This window comes from Cavia porcellus, unplaced genomic scaffold, assembly GCF_034190915.1.
Source record: "Cavia porcellus strain 051 isolate PalLab524CR breed Dunkin Hartley unplaced genomic scaffold, mCavPor4.1 scaffold_25, whole genome shotgun sequence".
In the NCBI taxonomy this organism is placed as follows: Eukaryota; Metazoa; Chordata; class Mammalia; order Rodentia; family Caviidae; genus Cavia; species Cavia porcellus.
In genome coordinates, this window is record NW_026947508.1 from 42522367 (window position 1) to 42541659 (window position 19293).

The 19293-nt window shown below is 50.0% G+C and overlaps 1 protein-coding gene across 4 annotated transcripts in view; it reads right to left on the minus strand.

Annotated features, from left to right (window-relative positions):
• LOC100722476 (sodium/glucose cotransporter 4) overlaps positions 1-18387 on the minus strand; it is a 35448-nt gene extending 17061 nt beyond the window's left edge. For 3 of the 4 annotated variants that reach the window (XR_010043173.1, XM_013144298.3, XM_063236442.1), the window contains exons 1-11: positions 17113-18387; positions 16709-16873; positions 16185-16290; positions 15274-15354; positions 14770-14975; positions 14423-14558; positions 13847-13954; positions 11454-11604; positions 9671-9839; positions 7986-8201; positions 5194-5371 (exon numbers count right to left, since the gene is read on the minus strand). Coding sequence is in view for 3 of the 4 variants with exons in the window: in XM_013144298.3 (XP_012999752.2) it covers positions 5194-5371; positions 7986-8201; positions 9671-9839; positions 11454-11604; positions 13847-13954; positions 14423-14558; positions 14770-14975; positions 15274-15354; positions 16185-16290; positions 16709-16873; positions 17113-17202 (1606 nt within the window). In the remaining variant the exon portion in view is untranslated. Of the gene's footprint in view, positions 1-314; positions 1606-5193; positions 5372-7985; positions 8202-9670; positions 9840-11453; positions 11605-13846; positions 13955-14422; positions 14559-14769; positions 14976-15273; positions 15355-16184; positions 16291-16708; positions 16874-17112 lie in introns of those variants that run through there. The other variant, XM_004999167.3, reaches the window with a different exon arrangement.
• Between the last annotated feature and the right edge of the window lie 906 nt (positions 18388-19293).

The following is a 19293-nucleotide window of genomic DNA, read 5'->3' on the forward strand; positions in this document are numbered from 1 at the left end:
ATACATGTGACTTTAAAACATATGCGCAGCCCACACTGAGTGATGGTCCAAAGCTTTCATATTCTATTAGGAGAAAATGAACAAAAGGCTTATAGGAACCCCCCGCCCCACTGCCTGCGCCTTTAACTGAGCAAGCCCACTGAGCTCAAGGAATGGAGAACCATTTCCATCTGGGTCTGCCAGAGGGCCCGGGCTGTAGTGACAGCTTAGACACTTGACACTCAGATATTTCTTCTCCACCTTCCAGTGACTCCTGAGCAGGTCTAGGTCTGCCCTGCCAGCCACAGTGCAAAACACAAAAGGACACTGAACAATTTATTCATTCAACAAACATTTATTGGTATATATTATTTTGGGAAACATAGTCAAGTTGGACATAGTAGTTGGTGCCTGTTCCTTGGAGTACACCATCTAGGGGGAGAAAACACAGCTGCTGGTATGACCAGTACCTTGTAGAAGCTGTTCCATGGGGCTATGCGAACAAGAGTGGGACCCTAACCCAGTTTGGGGCACTGGACAGCTTCCTGGCTGGGCACCTTCCTGTCCAATACTTAGATGGGTTTCAGTGTATTCCAGGGTGGCAGAGGTTTGGGTGACAAAAGGAGTGGCAAAGCACCCCACGCTGTGGCTCTGAAGCTGTCCTTGTTGACCCTGCAGGGTTGACCTTCAAGGCTTTGAGTCCTCTTCCTTTCCACAGTTATGGCTCTCAACTGGACTGTTAGATTCCTCATGGAGACTTGACACAGGTTTGGGTTTGAAGGTAGGAAGAAGCAACGTTTAAATAGTGCCCATCAGAGTGCCTTGTCCAAGAGCTGCCTGCTCTAAATGCCACCTGCCATCACCCTGCAGTGCCACCCTTGACCCTCATTCTTTTTGGTCTAACAGCTCTGACAGAGCCACCGATGGAAATGTAAGTCTGTCCTTGGTAGATTCATGCTATAGATTACCTGGGGCTGAAAATTAGAGAAAGAGAGGTTAGGGGAGGTGGAGGAGAAAGGTGCACTTGGAGTTTCACAAATTTTTTTCCTGTTATCTTTCTTGTATCCTCCATTTTTCTAACCTCAAGTCACATGTACAGTAAAGATTCCTGAATAAACTCAGGAAGAGGGTTGAAGCTCTTTACGAGGTAAGAACGTAAGGCAGTGTAGTGGTATAGGATCCCGAGTTGGGAGGCCCAGAATGAGCGCTGCTCTGTGGCCTTGCGCAGACCCAGAATTCTCTCTGGGCCTTGTATTCTCCACTTGTGGAACATGTCAGATTAACGCTCCATGGATCTCTGCCATGCTCAGCCTCCATGGTCTCCAGTTCAGGGCAGGGTAGGAAGAGAGCCTGTCTCTGCACCCGACTGGGCTTGCGCTGTGTTTAGCTGGTTTTGGCTGAAGCTGAGTCTGTGGAGTCATGCAAAATAGCCCCAGAGAAAGATGTTGATGGCCAGCAGGAGGATGGCATTGATGTTGCAGATGCTTCTCCAGAGTGGTTCTTCCTTGATGCTGGTCAGCTTCTGTTCCAGAGATGCCTTTTCTGCTGGGCTCAGGACCTGTGCTGGGGTTCCAGAGAGCCCACAGAGCCAACCCCACAGCAGCTTTCCCCAGGACCTGCGGGAGACTGGGGATACAGAGCCAGAAACAAAAGAGGAGCAGGAGGGGAGAGGTGAGGAGAGAGTGAGGAAAGGGAAGAGGTGAGAGAGCGGGAAGGAAATGGTGAAAAAACCAAGGGGGGAGTGTGAAGGGCCTTTTGCACAAACCACAGGTCCAGCTGAGCTCTGGCCTTGGCCGCAGCATAGTAATGGTTACCACACAGGAGCATGTCATTGTGGCATGGAGCAGGGCAGGGTGTTGGGGAGAGAGGGTAGTGTAATTCACCACAATTCAGAGATTAAGTCCAGAATGACAATGGAGGGGAGGAGCATTGTCTCTTTCAGGAGGCAGGGGACCTTCAAGCCACACAGACCAGACCTTTGCCCTGCTGTGGGGCTGGGCACTGTGCCAGAGGTCAGAAACGTGGCTCCAGGGCCAGCTCTGACCTCAGCAGACTGTGTGCCCATCTGTAAGTCTCACCAGTCCTCTGAGCAACATGTTCTTTCTCCCTCAAATGCTTCAGTGACATATGCCTGTTCTCAGGGCTGTTCCGAGCACCAAAGGAGAGTGGAGATTTGATAGCATTTTACCAGCTTTCAGTGCGGGAGCAGAGAGGGAGGCACTGGTGAATGTAGTGTCACAGAGAGGAAAGCTCCCCAGTGTGCAGAGCGCCACCGCAAGGCTACAGGCAGCACTGCTCCTAACACTAAGTTTAAAAGAAGCAGTAAAGGAAGCAAGTCTTTTTAAGGACTTTAAAGTTAGACAGTGTATTAAGCATAAAATGAATGGAAAGTGCCTTCCATGGAGATGGAAAGCAATGGCCAAGAGTGAGGATTTGATCTGAATAGCATTGAAATATGGAACTTGGTGAGTTCAGTGCAGCCTCACAATTTCAGACACGCAGGAAGCCTGGGTACCCTCAGGCTGAACTTCGTCCTCTGCGAGGACTGTCCAGCACCAAGGTCCAGAATGGCTCACAAAAGAGGGGAGAGCTGTTTCAGGTGACTTGGCTGCAGAGCTCCCCTGAGATCTCTATCAAGTGATGTCTGCGCTGAGAACTATCATTTTAAAGCCAATCCAAACCTCCTCCCTAGATTCTCACAGTGGTCCTCTGAGGTGCAATGAGCCCACATCACCAAGTAGGTATAAATCAGCGTGCAACAACTCAATAAATGTGCACCTATCTAGGACCGAGGAGATATATATATATATATATATATATATATATATATATATATATCTTTCAGATCTATTTATTGTCCTTTAAATTTTTTAAGACTCGAAATTAGACTGCATGACCTATATCAACCTGCAGGCCTCCAGAGGAGTGGATATGGGTCTTCCAGGTTCTCGATGCTCACTTCGTTCCAGGGCGGGAAGGACTTCTCCCACAGCAGGTAGGCTTGCCCTCTGCAATGGGGATTGTGATAGAAGGACATGGAGCGTGGAATTCTTTCTTGAGGCTTTATGGTTGACTCAGTGCTAAAGGGTCAGCCTCCCCCCGGAGCATATTCATGCTTGGGTTGCAAGAAAAGAAACTTTTCAGAACTGTTCCAGCCTCAAAAGTCAACCCTACCCAGGAGGGTAGCTGATGATGACTCTGTCACATTCTGCTGCTCGCAACTGGGTCACCCGCAGAGATCCCTCCCAAGAACAACCCTTTAAAACCCTTTCCCCAAGCCAAACAGTGGCTGTCGTGGTCCACAAGGCAGCCCACTCCCACCCAGTAAAGCTTCTTTCTTGTGGCAGGATGTCTGGTCAGGCTTGGCATGGGTTCTGGTCCTCCAGGTGCCTCCTTTTCCTTCCCTGGGTGCCTCTACCCACAGGGAGCATTCATCCTTCCCTGCTCCTCTAGGAATGGCTCTGGCCTGCAGTGCGGGTAGCAGAGAAGAGGGCTGGTGCTCTGAGTCTTTGTGAGTCAGTCTAGCTCTGGCTTCCAGGGGGGCAGTACAGTTGCTACCTCTTCTTGGTCTCCAGGAGACATGTTGAAGTCATTCTTCCCTCTCCGGTTAGCTGCTTTCCTGTACTAAGTTCAGGCTCACAGGCTTCTTTTCCCATTCCACAAGCTTTGACGTGGCCAGAGCTGGGTCTTTGCAGTGATGGCAGGAAGTAGTTTTGAGCCCCCTCTACACACACACACCTGGCGCATGGGCCATGAAGCTTGTCAAAGAGACAAGGGCTACATTTTGCAGAGGAAAATAGGCCTTAACTACTTGGTGCCCTGTTAAGACTGGGAGCGGGGGTGAGCCAGTCACGGGTGTGCTTTCCGAAGTCAGTCCAAGTGTGTTTTGATCAGACAAATTTGTAAGAATTCACACTTGCTATCTACAGCTTTTTATAGTGGACTATGGACTTAACTGTTGCAGCGTGAGCAAGAAGCTTTGAGCTTTAGGTCCTGATGAGGTTTTGGAGTTTGGGACATCATTAATGCCAGGCTTATCGCTGTCTAGAGTAAGGGCCTCCAAGAATAGTGGTAACCCCTTAGGCCTTGGGGACAGCACAGGTCCCAGAAACTAGCAAAAGCACAAGGACAGAGTGGTAGAGTGTTGCCAACCATGCAAGTCCAGCAAAGATGCTTCCATAACTCTGTCTGTCCACCTAACCCACTGGAATTATGGGAAGTTTGGTGCTCCAAAGACTGGGAGAGAGAATAGACAGCTCACCCAGTATGATGGGAGAAAGTAGCTGTCCAGAGAACCCCAACTCCAACCAGACACTGGGACACTATCTAACTGAAGCAGGAAAGAAATGTAGAATTTAAATTTCCTTGAATTTCTAACTTATAAGGCCAAGATAAATTGATTTTGGACTTAAACCTGTAAACTCTATGTTACTTTTTGGATTTAAAAATTTTCCTTAGGAACACTATAATTGAAAAATCTCTATTATGCTCTCCTATCTTTAGAATGCCTTAATATTGTTATTTAATCTCCCTACAGGAAGATTACAACTGAGTAGTGTCCAAAAGACATCCAACAGTATAGTAATTTAGTTAATGTGCTATCTTAAGGCATTTCAGAATCTTTGGGAGACTATTTATACGGCCATCAGCATTTCAAGGAGACACACAGAGAAGTGGGGGTTGCACTGGGCAACTTCAGGAGGGCACACTTGGCTGTGCTCTTCCCATGGGGACAGCTATGCTCCTTGAGATGACAGGCAGGAATGTTAAGCCCAATGAGAAAGAAACAAGTCAGTAGGGGTGGGGACGAGGTTGTTTCTGTATCATGTTGACATTTTCTTCTGTGTGAAGGGAACTCCACAGGCACACGGCTTGTCTCAGCCCCACCCATCCTCACGGGAGGCTGGCTGTGTTCTTGTCAGATCTGTGGGTGACTAGATGGGCATCTCTGTCTAACATTAGTTGATGTGAAATGAACCTTCCCACTGACATGTTGTTATTGGTAGTGAGGGCAATATTTTGGCTCCCGTCTGCCATACTCAGCTGTCTTAATTTGCAAACATTTCAATAGTCGTGTGGAAAAATATTTGGGGGGCTGTCTCAGAGACCTCCATCTCCAATGACCCCTGAGAGGGACTGTGGGACACCCAGGACATGGTGACCACCCCTACTGTTCCTCTGTGGCACACTCTCCCCAGAAACCCCTCAGCCTACCTCCGGGCTGCTCTGGGCCCTGGCTGCAGTTCCCTGGGGCGACTCTTCCTGAGAGGCTCTCCTGGACCAGCCTCTCAGACCTCCCTGGCACACTCTCCCTCTCGCTCTGGCTCTCGCAGGCCTCCTTCTCCAGCTCAGAGGTGGGGCAGTTTCGTGTCCACCAGGTCAAGGGAGTGAGCTAGAGAGAGAGAGAAAATACCATCTGGAAGCAGTGCATTTGGAGAAAGTCCTGCTGTGGAGGAAGGCCCGATGCATGGGAGGCTTCAGAGCCACAGCAAAGTGTATGAAGAATCAGGCTGGGGTCAGAGGCCAGGAGTCATATCTTAGATGGTGGGTGTCCCTTTCTTCAAATAAGAGTGCTTCTCAAGTACCCACTCTCCACTGGCTGAATACAGACCTGGGCTCTGCTCTCATGAAGCTCATGGACAGAGAGGAACAAGGCGGGACAGGAAGGCAGGCACTGGACCACAACAGGCTTTGCAGGTCAGGTAGAGAACTGACACTTAGAGAACCCCACACTCCTTCCAGGTAGAGAAACCTCAGACCTTAGATCAATAGGAGGATTCGTAAAGTCTAGGTAAAGTTTTGAAGATCTCTCTAGGCAGAGGGTAGGGATCCAGGCTGGAGATTCTGGGAAAGGTGAAGTGAGGAAGATTGCATGAGGAAATGGGTGGGAGGAGCAGTCTTAAGGGATCCTAGGGAGGTAAAATCTGCAGCACGAGGTGATTGATTGAATGAGCTGGGGGTTGAGGGGAAGAGACCTCTCAGGCTGCTCTTGAGTTCCAGCCATGGATGACCAGAGGATAGCAGGGTCCCTCCCAGGGACAGAAGGCTCAGCATAGAAGAAGATTCTGGTGCTTATCAAAAAGGCTGAGAGAAGAGAAAGGGAACATCTACACACATAACTACAAGGTGACGATGAGGGGGTGTATCAGCTTCAAGTGGAGACATCCAGTGAAGAGAAACAAATCTGTGTCCCTCAGGTTGCCCTTTCCTCTCTTTATGTCTGCCCTGCAGACAAAGCACACAAATTCTCCAGCCGATGTGAGTGGCACTGGAGTCAGCCGTGAGCACCTGGGCCCTGAAACATCTCTCTTCCCCAGAGGCCAGGAGTGGGCTCTTCCCCTGGCTAGGCCTTTGTAACAATCATCTCCGCCCCGTCCCAACTTCCAACTTGCAATTGTGTCCAGAGAGGCCAGGGCCAGGCATGCCTCTCTGTGAGAGCCTGGGCAGCTTCTTTACTTGTGCACATCTCTCCATAAACCCTGCTTTCTTCTCACACTGTGAGTCAGTAGCATCACACAGACCTTGACTTCATGTCACTAAGAGACAGATGGATGTGGAGTTTGAATCTTGGGAGAGGGATTTGGGCTGGAGATAGAGAACTGAGTGTTGCTTTATACAGAAAGTTGTTGAATTGGCAGCCCCAGGGCATTGAGAGCGAGAAGGGTTATATGCAGATACGGGCTCCTAAGAAAAAATGACGTTTAAGGGGGCAGAAAGAAAAGCCTGCGAAGTCAGAAGAGTGATCAGAAGTGTAGGAAAAGGCAAACAGGAGGAAAATGCATCTTAGAAGTGACTAGAAGCGAGGTCTTCCGGTACAACAGGCAGTGGGGAAGGCAGAGGAAGAGACATGACCACTGATTTTTTACCAACCCAAAGTTGTAAGTGACCTCAATGAGGACAATTTCAGTGGCCTTCTGGGGACAACACCAGAGCACAGTGGGTTGCAAAGTAGACAAGTGGTGGGAATGGAGGCCGCACTTCACCGAGGTTACAGTTGATGGGAGAAGAAGGTGGCAGTCACCAGAGGACAGGATCAAGGAGAAACCTCAGTGTGCAGCATGACAAGGCAGACGTGGAGACCTTGAGGTCTCAGCAGCAGGAGATCACGTTTGAAGGCAGTGCCTGCAGGCGTGCAAACTTCAAGGTTTGGAAATTCACTTACTGAAGTCTTAGTCCCTAGTACCCCAGGACACAACCGCAGTCAGAGATAGAAACCCTATAAACATAATTAAGATAAATGGGGGGATATGGATGGACGCTAATCCGTCATCACTGGTGTCCTTAAAAAAGAGTTTAGGTCTCAGGCAGACACAGCAAAGATCATGTGAAGACACAAAAGGGACTCCTGGACACACCGGGCCTCCTGACGCTTTGGGCTCAGGTTTTCAGCCTCCAGAGTTCAGAGATGCTTAAGCCACAGTTTATGGTCCTCACTTGTGGATGCCCTAGGAAACTAACTCAAACTCTGGGTTGGGGGAAGGAACTTCCTAAGACTGGTTTCAACATTCTAAGATGGGTACATCTGTCAGCTCAAGGCAGGCAAGATAGAACTCTTGATCCAGCACACTCTGTTTCTCCTCTGTGTATTTGGTTCTTGACCATTAAATAAACCTCTACTTTTCCCTTTCATGGGCCCCAGGTGAAGACCACCTCTCTCCTGAGTTTGGCCCCTCCCCTTGAGCCTGGTACCCCTGCACCTTCCCTGTGCATATTAATGTTGGGTGCTGGAGTCTGTTCCTCCCTGCCCCAGGACAATTGCTGACAGGAACCATCTGTCTTTGTAAGCCTATCACAGTGCCTGGTACACAGTGTGTACCTCTGAGTAATTTTTAAATTGAATGAGTGTCTTTTCACTTGGAAATTCACATTCCAAAGAGCCCCAGCTCCCAAGGATGTCTATGTGGCAGCAGGAGACACCATCGTTCATGAGGGTAAAGGCCAGTGGTGGATTTGCAGACCCTGAGCGCGTAGGGTGGATGGGTGCTCATCATGAGAGCACCACTTGCCTTTTCCTCAGGGATGGGTGTCGTACAGAGGCTGATGATGACAATGACGATTGCAGTGAGCCCACAGAGAAGCAGGGCAAAGTACAGATAGTGGAAGTCCTTCAGCACGGCTGGCCTCCGGTCCACCTCACCACAAGCTGGGGCTGGGTAAGAGAACTCGAGGATCATGCGCAGAAGGCCCACTCCCAGGCCAAACATGAGGCCCCAAAAGGCTCCCTACGGAGAGAGGGTGACATGGGTAGGGGTGAGATTGGAGGGAGGGGACACCAGGAAGCTAAAACCTGCTCTCCCCAAAGCTCCCTCCACTGACTGATTACAGTGTTGGCCAAGTCCTTCTTGGTGAGTTTCCTGGCAATACTGAGGCTTTGTCTTAACTGAAAACACCAACAAAGCAGGGCGTTAAAAAGGCTATCAGCTTCAGAGGTGGCCTAGAACGTGAATCTGGCTCCTTTCTAAATGGCTCTGAGCCAATGGCTTGGCCTTACTAGGTCGGAAATTTCTTGCGTGCAAGCAAAAAGAAGTTCATCAGTACTACGTGATAGATGTACCATATTCAAATAGAATGGACTGTTTTTGTGATAAGAGTACCTGGATCCCCTTCAAAGCTGTTTGTTAAGTCAGAATTTGGATTTATCATAACAAAGAAAATCTCTGGCACTTCACATTTATTATAGTTGCATTTGTCTCTACACTACCCTTCCCTAATAGGTATAGATGACCTGTATTTTGAAAATGAGCTATTAATTCTGACTTCAACAGTCTAAAATGAGCAGAACCATGCAGGAGAAACTGGGCCCTGCAAACAGGAGACACCTCACATACTCAGATTAGATTCTGCAAACATGACACGTCACCTACCCAGGCTGTCCAGGGGGAATCTCTAAGATCCCCTCCGCAATGACCTTGACATCGGTCTTGCGAATTTTCACATCAGTCCAGAGACTACTTTGATGTCCCAAGGTACAGCCAGCAGATTGAGTTAGTCTATCCTGAGAAATAAGAAAGTCTCTGGTCTTCTAGCTTCCTCTAAGGCTTCTGTCAGTTTCAGGGCAGTTGTGTGAATGGTGCGTGTGGGGCCAACCCCTGTGAGAGTTCACACTTGGTCATCAGCATCCTCCTTCTGTTTTTTGGTTGTTGTTGTTGTTGTTGTTGTGTTTGGTGTGGGTATCGAACAACATTCTCACTCTATTATTTGATTTATATATAGACCACTACAGAGTCAGAGGCCTCTGGTCTGTCCTGCACTTTCACATGAATGCTCCTCTTGTGTGGAGCACTCTCCTCCTGCCATTAGCCCTGCAGGTCTCAGCTCAGATGCCATTTCCTCCAGGAAGCCTTCCCTGACCTCACTCCAGGAAACTCGTAAGTTAGAATTTGTGCATTTCAATCTCCCAGTAGCCGTTTTGCTTTATCATTATTGGTTACTTAATCATCTCTCGATTCTGAGGGCCCAGCCATGACAGACCTATGTGAATGTTGTAAACCACTGTACCCCCCGAGTGGCCATAATCCCATTGCTCAGTGTTTTCTGTGTGAGTGAATGAATCCAGGCCTGACTCTAGGGTCAGGAGGATGGAATCCTAGAGCGGGCTGTGGATTTGCTCCCACAGATGGAGACCAGGTGAGGGACAGAGCAGGACTCCAGAACCTTAGCTGGGGGCAAGAGATGGAAAGGCTTCACTCACAGGCTCTGTGACTCTCCTGCAGAAGATGGCCAGCAGGAAGAGGGCAGTGACGGGCGGTGCCAGGTAGCTAGTGACAGACTGGATGTAGTCGAAGAGCTGCCCGCTGCTGGAGCTCTGGATGATGGGGATCCAGAGGATGCTGACGACCACCAGGAACACCACAAACACCCTGCAGGAGAGCACAGGTGCCAGGGGGTTGTGGCGTGGCACACGGCACAGGGTGTCCTGAAGGTGATGCGTGGGAACCAGAAGGGACAAGAGAGGCCTCTGGGTCACAAGCAAGAAAGTCATAATCCCAAATACTATGGTGCAGGCGCAGAAGTTCCGACTGTCAACACTCCAGAAATCAGAATTTCTGAATGTGAGACAGTCAGAATTCTACAGACTTAGACTTGTTATGTGCGTACCGGACTCTTGGCGATCATGCCGTCCACCCTAACCCACAGCTTCACTGCACTCGACCTAGGAAAAGGCCTTCAGCCTTGCTTGGGGATGTATTTCCTCCTCTGACCTCCAGGCTGTTGAAGGACACAGTCCCTTTATGGTCCCAGTCCTGGGACTTCTCCCTTCCCCAGGCTCCTTCAGCTCAGACCTTTCCTACCTTCTCGCTCGATCCACTTAAACTGATCCTTACTCGGCCTTAAATCACCAAAGGGCGCTGGAGGTGTGAATTTGGAGACGCACAATTTGTTTTGAAACATTTTTTTTCTCGGACGTGCTGGATGCAATAATACATATTGCCAGGAGATGGCGCCCGAATCGCATTGATTGCTGATACACGTGCCTAAATCTCTGCACACTTGTCCTCACTTCTTTTCCCCTATTTTTCCTCTCTCAGGCTCCAAGAAAGCAGCAATTACCCATGTGTCTCAACTTCCTCTTGTCCTACTCTAAGATCTCAGGGGCTCGCTGCTCGTGGCTAGGGCTGGGCTGCAGAGATGAACAGGCAGCAGAAGGCACCAGATGATAGGAATGGCAAATGCAGAGGCAGGGAGACTCCAAGAGCAAACTGACTGAGCTCAGTTCCTACCCGTCAAAACAAGAGTGCATAGCCTTAGTTAGAGGCCTGAGTAGGGAGCCTTAAACTATGAGGCAGAGATCCTACAAAGACCTTTGTAGCTCTACACAGACTCTAAATTCCCAGCCTATGGAGAATAAGACAAATTAACTGCTCAGTTATGATTTTAAAAGAGTAACTAATACCTACAAGGTACAGTTCAAGTTTTATCATGCAACATTCAAGGCTCTGCATCATTTGGAGACAACTTCGCTGTGACCATCTCCCTTGAGGCAGGTGCCGTGCTAATGCTGTGTAACATGCCCATTTCTGTCCTGCTCATCAGGATATGAACCTCCCCCGGTTCTCCTGGTTCCTAGCACAAGGATGTGGCCCGAGGTGTGTATCTGGAGTGAGCCTGAGGGATTGGATTAAACACCGCCATTATCCTGGGGTGGCAGGAAGAGTTGACCCAAAAGGCCCCGGGGTGAGTTCCTTTCCTCCGACTCACACTCTTCACCTCTCACTTCTCAAGTGCTCTGTCATCTCTCAATCACCCCACTGATGCAGTGCAAGGGAGAGTGCAAAGCCGGGCAAGAGTGCCTTCTCCCTGTTATTCTGCAGGGGAGGAGTGTTCTGGAGGCAGAGCGCGGCTGAGGTCATGCAGTGCCCTGGGTGCTGCTTCAGGCCCAACCCCAGCCCCTCTCCTGGGCAACCCAGGGCGGGCAGAGGGGAAAGCAGAGGGGAGCCCCCGCCCCCGGGAGATGCAAGGCCTGGCGCACACACCTGCCCACCACCATCAGCTCCTGCTCTGTGGCCCTCCTGCGGAAACGCTGCCACACGTCGATGGCGAACAGGGTGCTGCTGCTGTTGAAGATGGAGGTGAGGGAGCTCATGAGGGCCGCCATGATCACTGCGATCATCAGGCCCCGCAGACCTGGCAAGAGACGACGTGTGTTATGGTTGATACGTTGTGCCAACTTGAGAAGCTTAGAAGGGTCTTTATTTTGTAAACATCCTCATCGTGTGCAAGAGGAGGACAAGGAAATTCTGTGACTCACAGTGCTACACCTGCCCTGGGTGGGGTGCCCTGCGTAGAACATGAGGAAGGAAAACAGTCTTTGTCTTCCTCCTGTCTTCTCTTGCTGCTTTGCTGTCTAGTGCCACCCTGAAGTGCTGCCCCTGTGCCTTGCCACCCTGCCTTGGGGCCAGCTGGTTACAGACTCTTAATATCCACCAGCTGTGAGCTAAATAAACTTTGCCTTCCCTAATTTTGGGTGTCAGGTATTTTGTCCCCGCAATGAGAGCAAAGTAAGCAACACAAGGTATGAGAGACAGCAGGTCTTAAAGACCAGCTCCGCCTGGGCGGGGCTGCTGCTGCAGAGCCAGGACTTTGGGCTGGGCTGGTGGGGAAACGGTTCCTTTCTAGTACAGACAAGGAATCAGGAGCCTGTAAAGCTCCTGGCCAGTTTCTGGCCGTGTTTTGCCTCTCCCTTGCCTTGTGGCCTTGGACAGCTCACAGCCCTGCCAGGCCTCAGTGTCCTCATCTGCACCATGAGTGTAGGATACTGAGTGATCTGTGAGGGTTCCTGCAGTTCTGAAAACGAAGTCTGTCTTCACAGCAAGTGACCATCAGCGGAGTCTTGGAGCTGAGGAGGGAGGCCATGCAAGTGCCTTTTAAAAATTTTTCTTCTTTTGTATTCTCTTTCTCCGCCCCACCCCCACTCCGATCTATCTCTCTCATACTGGGAATCAAACTCAGGACCTTGTGCTTGCCAGACAAGCGTGGTGCTACTGAATTATATCCCTGGCCCTTGTGTCTCTTTCTCATTTTTCAGGGTTTTGTTCCACCGCTTTGCAATGTCCGGCTAAAGTCCTACAAGGAAGCAGAAGCTTGGGGCTATTTCCTGGCTGTGCAATAACCCGCTAGGTGGATGATCTTTGGATGCATTTCATGCATGTTCTGGGCCTGCTTTTCACCTGGACAGATGCCTTCCTGCCCCGGTCCCGCTTCAGCCTCTTTACCCCAAAGTCCATGTATCTAACCACATCCTGAGTGTCACGCTGGAAGCCTCACAGCTATCTTGGACTCAGGTTCTAGACACAAGTGCTCACCTTCCTATGGCCTTCTGCCTCCCTCTCGGTTACTAAAGCCTCCCGGCTCCCAGCAGAACCCTGGACCCTAGGCCCCTTCCTTGGCTCTCCCCTCTCCCCATCCTTCTTCGGTCTCACTTCTGAGACTGGTCTGTCTAGCTTGGCCTCCCACCATCTCCACTGTATCTTTGATTTACTTCTCATTTTACCATAAGGAGGGAATGGGCCCACTCATCTGTTGCCTTTCATCTCCTGAATCTTAATAGTGTTGTAAACCTGCCTTCTAAGGTGGAGGCCCAGGAGCCTGCTTTGACTCGTCTGCCCCCTGAAATACAGTAAACCCAATCCTGCTAACAGCTTCACACACATCTTTAAATACCTTGTCTCCATCTCTAAGGTCAATCCCTTGGTGAAACCACCAGTGCCACGCCCCTGGCCACCTGCAGACATCTCCCTGATGCACCCCTGTCCTGCCAGAGCCTGTACCTTTGCTGAGTCCTCCATCAGAGTGGTTCTTCTGAAGCACAAATCCACCGTCTTGCTCTGGCCTCCACCCTCAGTGCCCTCTACTGTCCCCAGAGAGAAGAATCCATTGCAGAACAAGGCTGGGCATCTTCATTGCTCCTTGCCACTGCATTCACACTGGGCTCCTCTCATTCGGCTGTCACTCCTGGGTGTTGGCACTCACAACACCTCCTGCTTAGAACATGTTCTAGGCCCTCTGGCTCTGTGTGAAATGCTCTTTGGGCTTCTGCTCTGCTTTTTTCCTGTGCTGTGCCCTTACTTCCAAGTTACCTTTCACTGTAAGGTACCTTACTGAGCACAGGCACCTTAGACACTGCGTGAAGTCTGAGGGCTTGGATCTGCCTCTTCCCTCCACGTCTTCAACACCAGGCAAAAACAGACACCTTACAAAGGCTTGGGAAAGTGTGATTGTGTGTGTGTGTGTGTGTGTGTGTGTGTGTGTGTGTGTGTAACATGCAGGGTACAGAAACTCTTCCCTCTTCCCTTCCATCCGTAGCACAATTCCTCATCAGAGGGGTCCAGGTGGGAGTAGACAGTGGAGTGTGCAAGATGGGACTCACCTATGGGCATGAGAGCCATGACCAGCTTGGGATAGGCGATGTTGGAACATCCCACGCGGGCCCCACACACTCTTTGGCAGACATCAGGATCCACACAGCCCACCTCATCTGCAGAAGACAGCGCAGTAGTTGGAGCTGTGATCCTGCCCCTCTCAGGATGGCCCAATATTTGCTTTCTGACACTACAGGAAATTTTTCACCGGAAATGCTGACCTTGTCTAAAAGGTCAATGGGCAAGTAGTTTGGCTCTTTGGTGAATTTCTTGTCTGTGATGCATACTGCTCTGCAACATGGGATAGATTCTTTTGAGTTTTATGACATACATTGATAAAAGTAAATATTCTTGGAAGGGGTCAAGAATGCCTTGCTTTCTTTTAAGAGGAAGGAGGATTTTGAAATAACATTGAATTTACTCTGTTGAAATACTTATTTAATGGCCTTTAAGTTCTAAATGCTTGGAATGAGATCTTCATAGAAAAAGCTTGCTTCCCTGGTCCACCCTGCCCAGGAACACCTTCTCTGGAAACCCCTCCCAAGTCCTGACTCCCCAGGCCCAGACAGAAGGCTCAGTTTCACCTGGGTACAGGGCCCTGCTGATCATGCCAGGCATGACGATGAAGAACATGGGGAGGATTTTCAGGTAGCCCCCCAGCACTGAGCCTCCCTTGGCATGGGACAGATTCTTGGCAGACAGAGACCTCTGCACAATGACCTGGAATGGCAGAAGCAATGGAGTGATGTTGATCCAGGTCCAGGGAAGGAGCTCAGCTCAGCCACAGGTGAGCCCTGACCTTGGTCTCTGACTGTCCCCCTACTCCAGTCTCAAAATTAAGCTCACATTTTATGCATCCAAATGCCTACTTTGTCTGCAGGAAGCCACCCCACTTCCTGGTGGGCCAGGCCACGTCTGTTGGTCACCGTACCTGATCTGTGCACCAACACCAGGTAGCCAGTACTGTGAGCCCAAAAATGAGCCCTGGCCAGGGAATGTCCCCGCTCACGGGGTCACGAAGCATGTGGAAGGCATCTGGCCGTGGGAGGTGACAAGTGGTGTTGGGGACTGTGACATTAGGAAGGGCCTGGCTGTAGAGCTGCTGCAGGCCTGGGTACCAGCCTACCTGCTGAAAGCCTGTGGGAAGAGATGCAGTGAGAGAACATCCCTGGGACCCACCCAGCCTGTGTGCCCAGCCCCACGTGGGGCTCTAGGTTGGAGCCCACTTGAAGATTGGGGATAGGAAGGGAGATGGGGCTCAGGCTCAAGACTTTTGGTTTGAAGTAGGGAGAATTCTGCCTTTTGGGAGCCGTGACTTGGAGACAGGGCGTGACTCTATGATCAGGAAAGTTCCAGGTAAGCCATTGAGGTGCCAAAAATAAATCAGAGGAAGAATTTAAAGCTGATGGTGAGTGAATTTAGGTCTCTTTCTTACCTAGAAACATGAGGACTAGGGCTCCCCCTACCATGATCACTGTCTGCAGAGCATCTGTGTAGATCATGGCCGTGAGGCCCCCTAGTGATCCAAAGAGAGGGCACATCAGTCAGCACCAACATCGGTCCTGCTCTGTGTCTGGTTACACTGAGCAGGCCAGGGAAGACACAGTGGCTTCTTAGCAGTGGCTCTGGTCACCTGCATTTCTCTATATCTAGCACTTCCAAGCACCCCACTCAGAAGGACAGAGCCTGGCCACACTTCAGTGTGTTCATGTGGCTCTTCCTGTCTCTGGCAGTATCTTGCCACAGCCATCATGCCATGGCTTTTGGTTTCTGTCATCAGTGACCCAAATCCTGTCCTTTGCTTATGCTGTTAGCTCAACCAGGGATGCTTGATTCTTTCTCCTCCCAACTGGTGTCTATCCAAATGCCCCCAGCTTTCAAGGCTAACATAGTCCTAAGTAAGTCTGTTTGTCCCATGCTGGTGACCCAAGGTGCCCGTCCTGTGTGACACCTTTTGGAGGAAACAGTGTGGGCCTGTCTGCATTTGCTGGGGCAGCTCACCATAACTCTGGCCCAGACAACAGCTTCCTAATCTCTCCGTGGGGCAGGTGGTCTTTTCTAGTGCCTCTTCACATCTCTCCTGGTCTCAGTCTGGTATGGATTCCCCATTTCTGCCCCTTTCCTCTCCCTTTTCCTATACCACTGTGTCCCACAGTTTGTTCCCTGGTTTTTTGATTTCCTGTATCATTGCCTTGGCCCCAGTTGACTGTCTTTCTCTTCTCTATCTCTCTCTCAGGACAGATCTTCTCTGTCCCACTCAGGTTGTCCATCTTTCAATCTTTCTCTCTGTCTACCAGTCAGAAGCTTCCCTCTCTAGCTTTTTCTGATGTTCAGGTTCGGCCCTACCTGTGATGGTGTAGATAGCTGTCACCACGAGCAGGATCCCTGTGGAGAGGTAGAGGTTCCAGCCCAAAGCCATCTGGATGAAGAGGGCTCCAGAGAAGATGTCAGTCTGCAAGCAGACCGGACCCATTAAGCTCTTTTAACTAACACTGAGTGAATAGTTGCTGATGAAGAACCAACTAATATAAAGATAAATGAGCATGAACTCTAGATTGTGATCTTTGTTTTTTTAAGAAGAGCTGTCATGCACTTAAAACATTTATCGTTCTTCTCTGATTGTCCCAGTGCCAAAGGGAGCACACAATGAAAGTGAGTGGATGTAGCCTCCTCTTCTTTTATCCTTCCTTCTCTCTCCAGCCATCCATCTACCCCTCTTCCTCCCTTCCACCTTTCCTTTATCATCCTTTCCTCCCTCCCTTCCATCTTCCCATTCACCCATCCATCCAAACTGTGAATGTGAGCTGCCTGTCAGCCTCAAGCCCGTGGCAATACACAGAGACAAGCAGACCCCTTGGAGTGATACCCACCGATATCTTGGTGAAGATGTAGAGGATGAGAGACAGGACAGACATATACACCTGGATCCTTTCACCCCCAAATCGCTTCTTGAGGTACTGTGGCGTAGTGACCACACCAGCTGCAATGTACACAGGGACAAAGATCCAACCAAGGGCCACAAGCAGGAAGGTTGCCTGAGAAAATAAGAAGAAGGTAATGAGATTTCGGACAACGTCAGAGAGAAGCCTCCTACAGCTATTGAGTACTGTGCGAGATCCTTCAGTAGGAAAGGGAGGGACCCATCCACCTCCTCCAGCTCTTGTTTTCCTCATCTGTGTGATGAGTTCCCATTCACCAGGCAGCCTCCCAAATTCCTCTAAGGATTATCCCAACACTAAGGTTGGGGAGGGAGCAGCCATGAGAGTTTCCTTACATTCCACTCAAAGCCACCCACAGCGAGGCCCCCAGCAGCCCCTGTGCCAGCCAGGCCGATGAACAAGCCACTGCCCACATTGCTGGACATCAGAGATGCTCCAATCTGCAAGGCACAAGTAGGATCAAAGGTCAGAGGTCAAGGTTAATCTCAATTGATCTGGGGTCAGGACCACTAGCATGGGAGACGGCATGGAGTTGACATTTATTTGACACTGCACCGAGCACTTTATATGCCCTAATGCATTTAACCTCCACAAATGGCCAGAAGGAGGAGCCTTCCAAATTTATACAGGAAAGAACTGATGTTAGGACAAATGAAGCCACAGACTCCAGTCCACCGAGTGAAGAAGTGGCAAAGTGAGCACAGGGCCAGCAGGGGGAATCAACCTCAGACCCTCCAGGCAGAAGACCCTCCAGGCAGAAGAAGAAGAAGGAGGTGGGCAGGCAGCTTTCATAGGGCAGATTCCATGGCAAGACTGGGCAGAGGAGGGACCCAGAGGCTGAGCACATGTCAGGCCGGCCTCTGAGTTGCCTATTCTTCTTCAGAGGGGAGGCCAAGTCATGTAAGGTTAAAGAAGGGAAGATAATGGTAATTATGGTGACAAGGATCACAGCAGACAGCACTTACACAGCATTGCCAAGCACTGGACATACAAGCTCAGTTAATCCTCATAACAACCCGATAAAGGCAGGTACTGTCATTGCTGTGTTAGGTTGTGAGAAGCCACAGGTCATTGGAGGTGACCCTTGGAGAGAATCCTCTTTTCTTCTTACTCCCTAGCCATGGGATGAGGGGGAAGGTGGAAAGAAATATTCCTTTTTTCACAAGTTAATCATCTTAGGTATTTGTAGCCGTAGCAGAAAACTATCACAGTTTTCCACATATTACTTCTGAGCAAACCGAGGCCTTGATAAGAAACTTTTCCACGTGACCAAGTGAAGATTAAAGTCTTGGCTGTCTGGCTCCCATAACCACTGTGCAAAGCCCCTGCTAAGAAGTTACTCCATGTTGGTGCTTATTATTAGATGGAATCCAGCACTGAGAGGGAGGAGGGGGCAGAGGTGGGGCTCTGAGGCTGGGGAGGCTTTGGGGCAGGCCTGGGTGCTCAGCTTTGTACCGTGTGTCTCCTCGGTAGAATCATTTCCTCTCACACAGCCTCACCTTCAGCATCTAAGAACCTGGGTGCATTCTTTCCCAGTGTGCATTCTTCCAGGGTGTAGGGAGGGGCTGGCTGTAAGAAGTCTGAAGGCTGAGGCATTCAGACCAGAAGTGGCAGAGCATGCAAAGGTGTGGAAGCGAGGGACCCTACCTTGCTGAGTCCCTTGTGCTGCTCACACACACACACGTGCACACACATTCCTGAAGGCAGAATTGGGCAGACAGGTGCTCAGTAGCTCCCCAGAGGTAGCCTGGTTCAAAAAAGACCAACTGTGCTGTGAATTGGACCAGTTACTCCCTGCCCCAGGGAATTTCTCCTCTATGAAATGAGTTTCCCCTGGCCTCCAAGGGCATCAGAGGTAAGCCAGGAAAGTTCAAGCACTATGACTTCCTCTTAGGGAGGGAGGATGGGGTGGAGGCTCAGAGAGGGTTCCTGACCTGCCCAAGGCTCAGGAATCAGGGTCCAGTCTGCCCTGCAGCAGTCTGAAGGTGCTGGCAAGTCAGGAGAGCACAGGTGATGATAACAGCACTTATTGTCTGCCACCTCCATGCCATGACCTCTAGTACCACCTTGGCCCCCAGTTCCGGTGCCTTTTCCTCCTTTTTTGTTGCTCTGTTGCTGCCAATTTACCTCTTTGGCTTGTGCAACTCTGATTTCACACCTCCCAGAACCAGTGTGATGGTGTCTGCATTCTAACAATTTCTTAACTAGCTCTTCATCTGTGTATGTGATAAAACGAAATCTCCTTTCATTTGTTTTTGTATCCCTGGGAAGTTCAGTAGTTTCAATCTCTCCAAAGCCCCCAAAATATGCTTTAATTTGTTCTTCAGAAATATCTGGCTCCCCAATACCTTTTTAGAGGGTTCTTTCCCAATCTTTGACCCTTTTGAGGTCTATCAATTTGCCATCCAGTTTGTGTTTAGTTCCAAAACCTTGTCAGTGGTAGCAGCATCTTTGAAAACTATTAAATCCTCTTGATCTTCCACTGACTGGATCTGTTTTAATTGTGCAGCCTATAA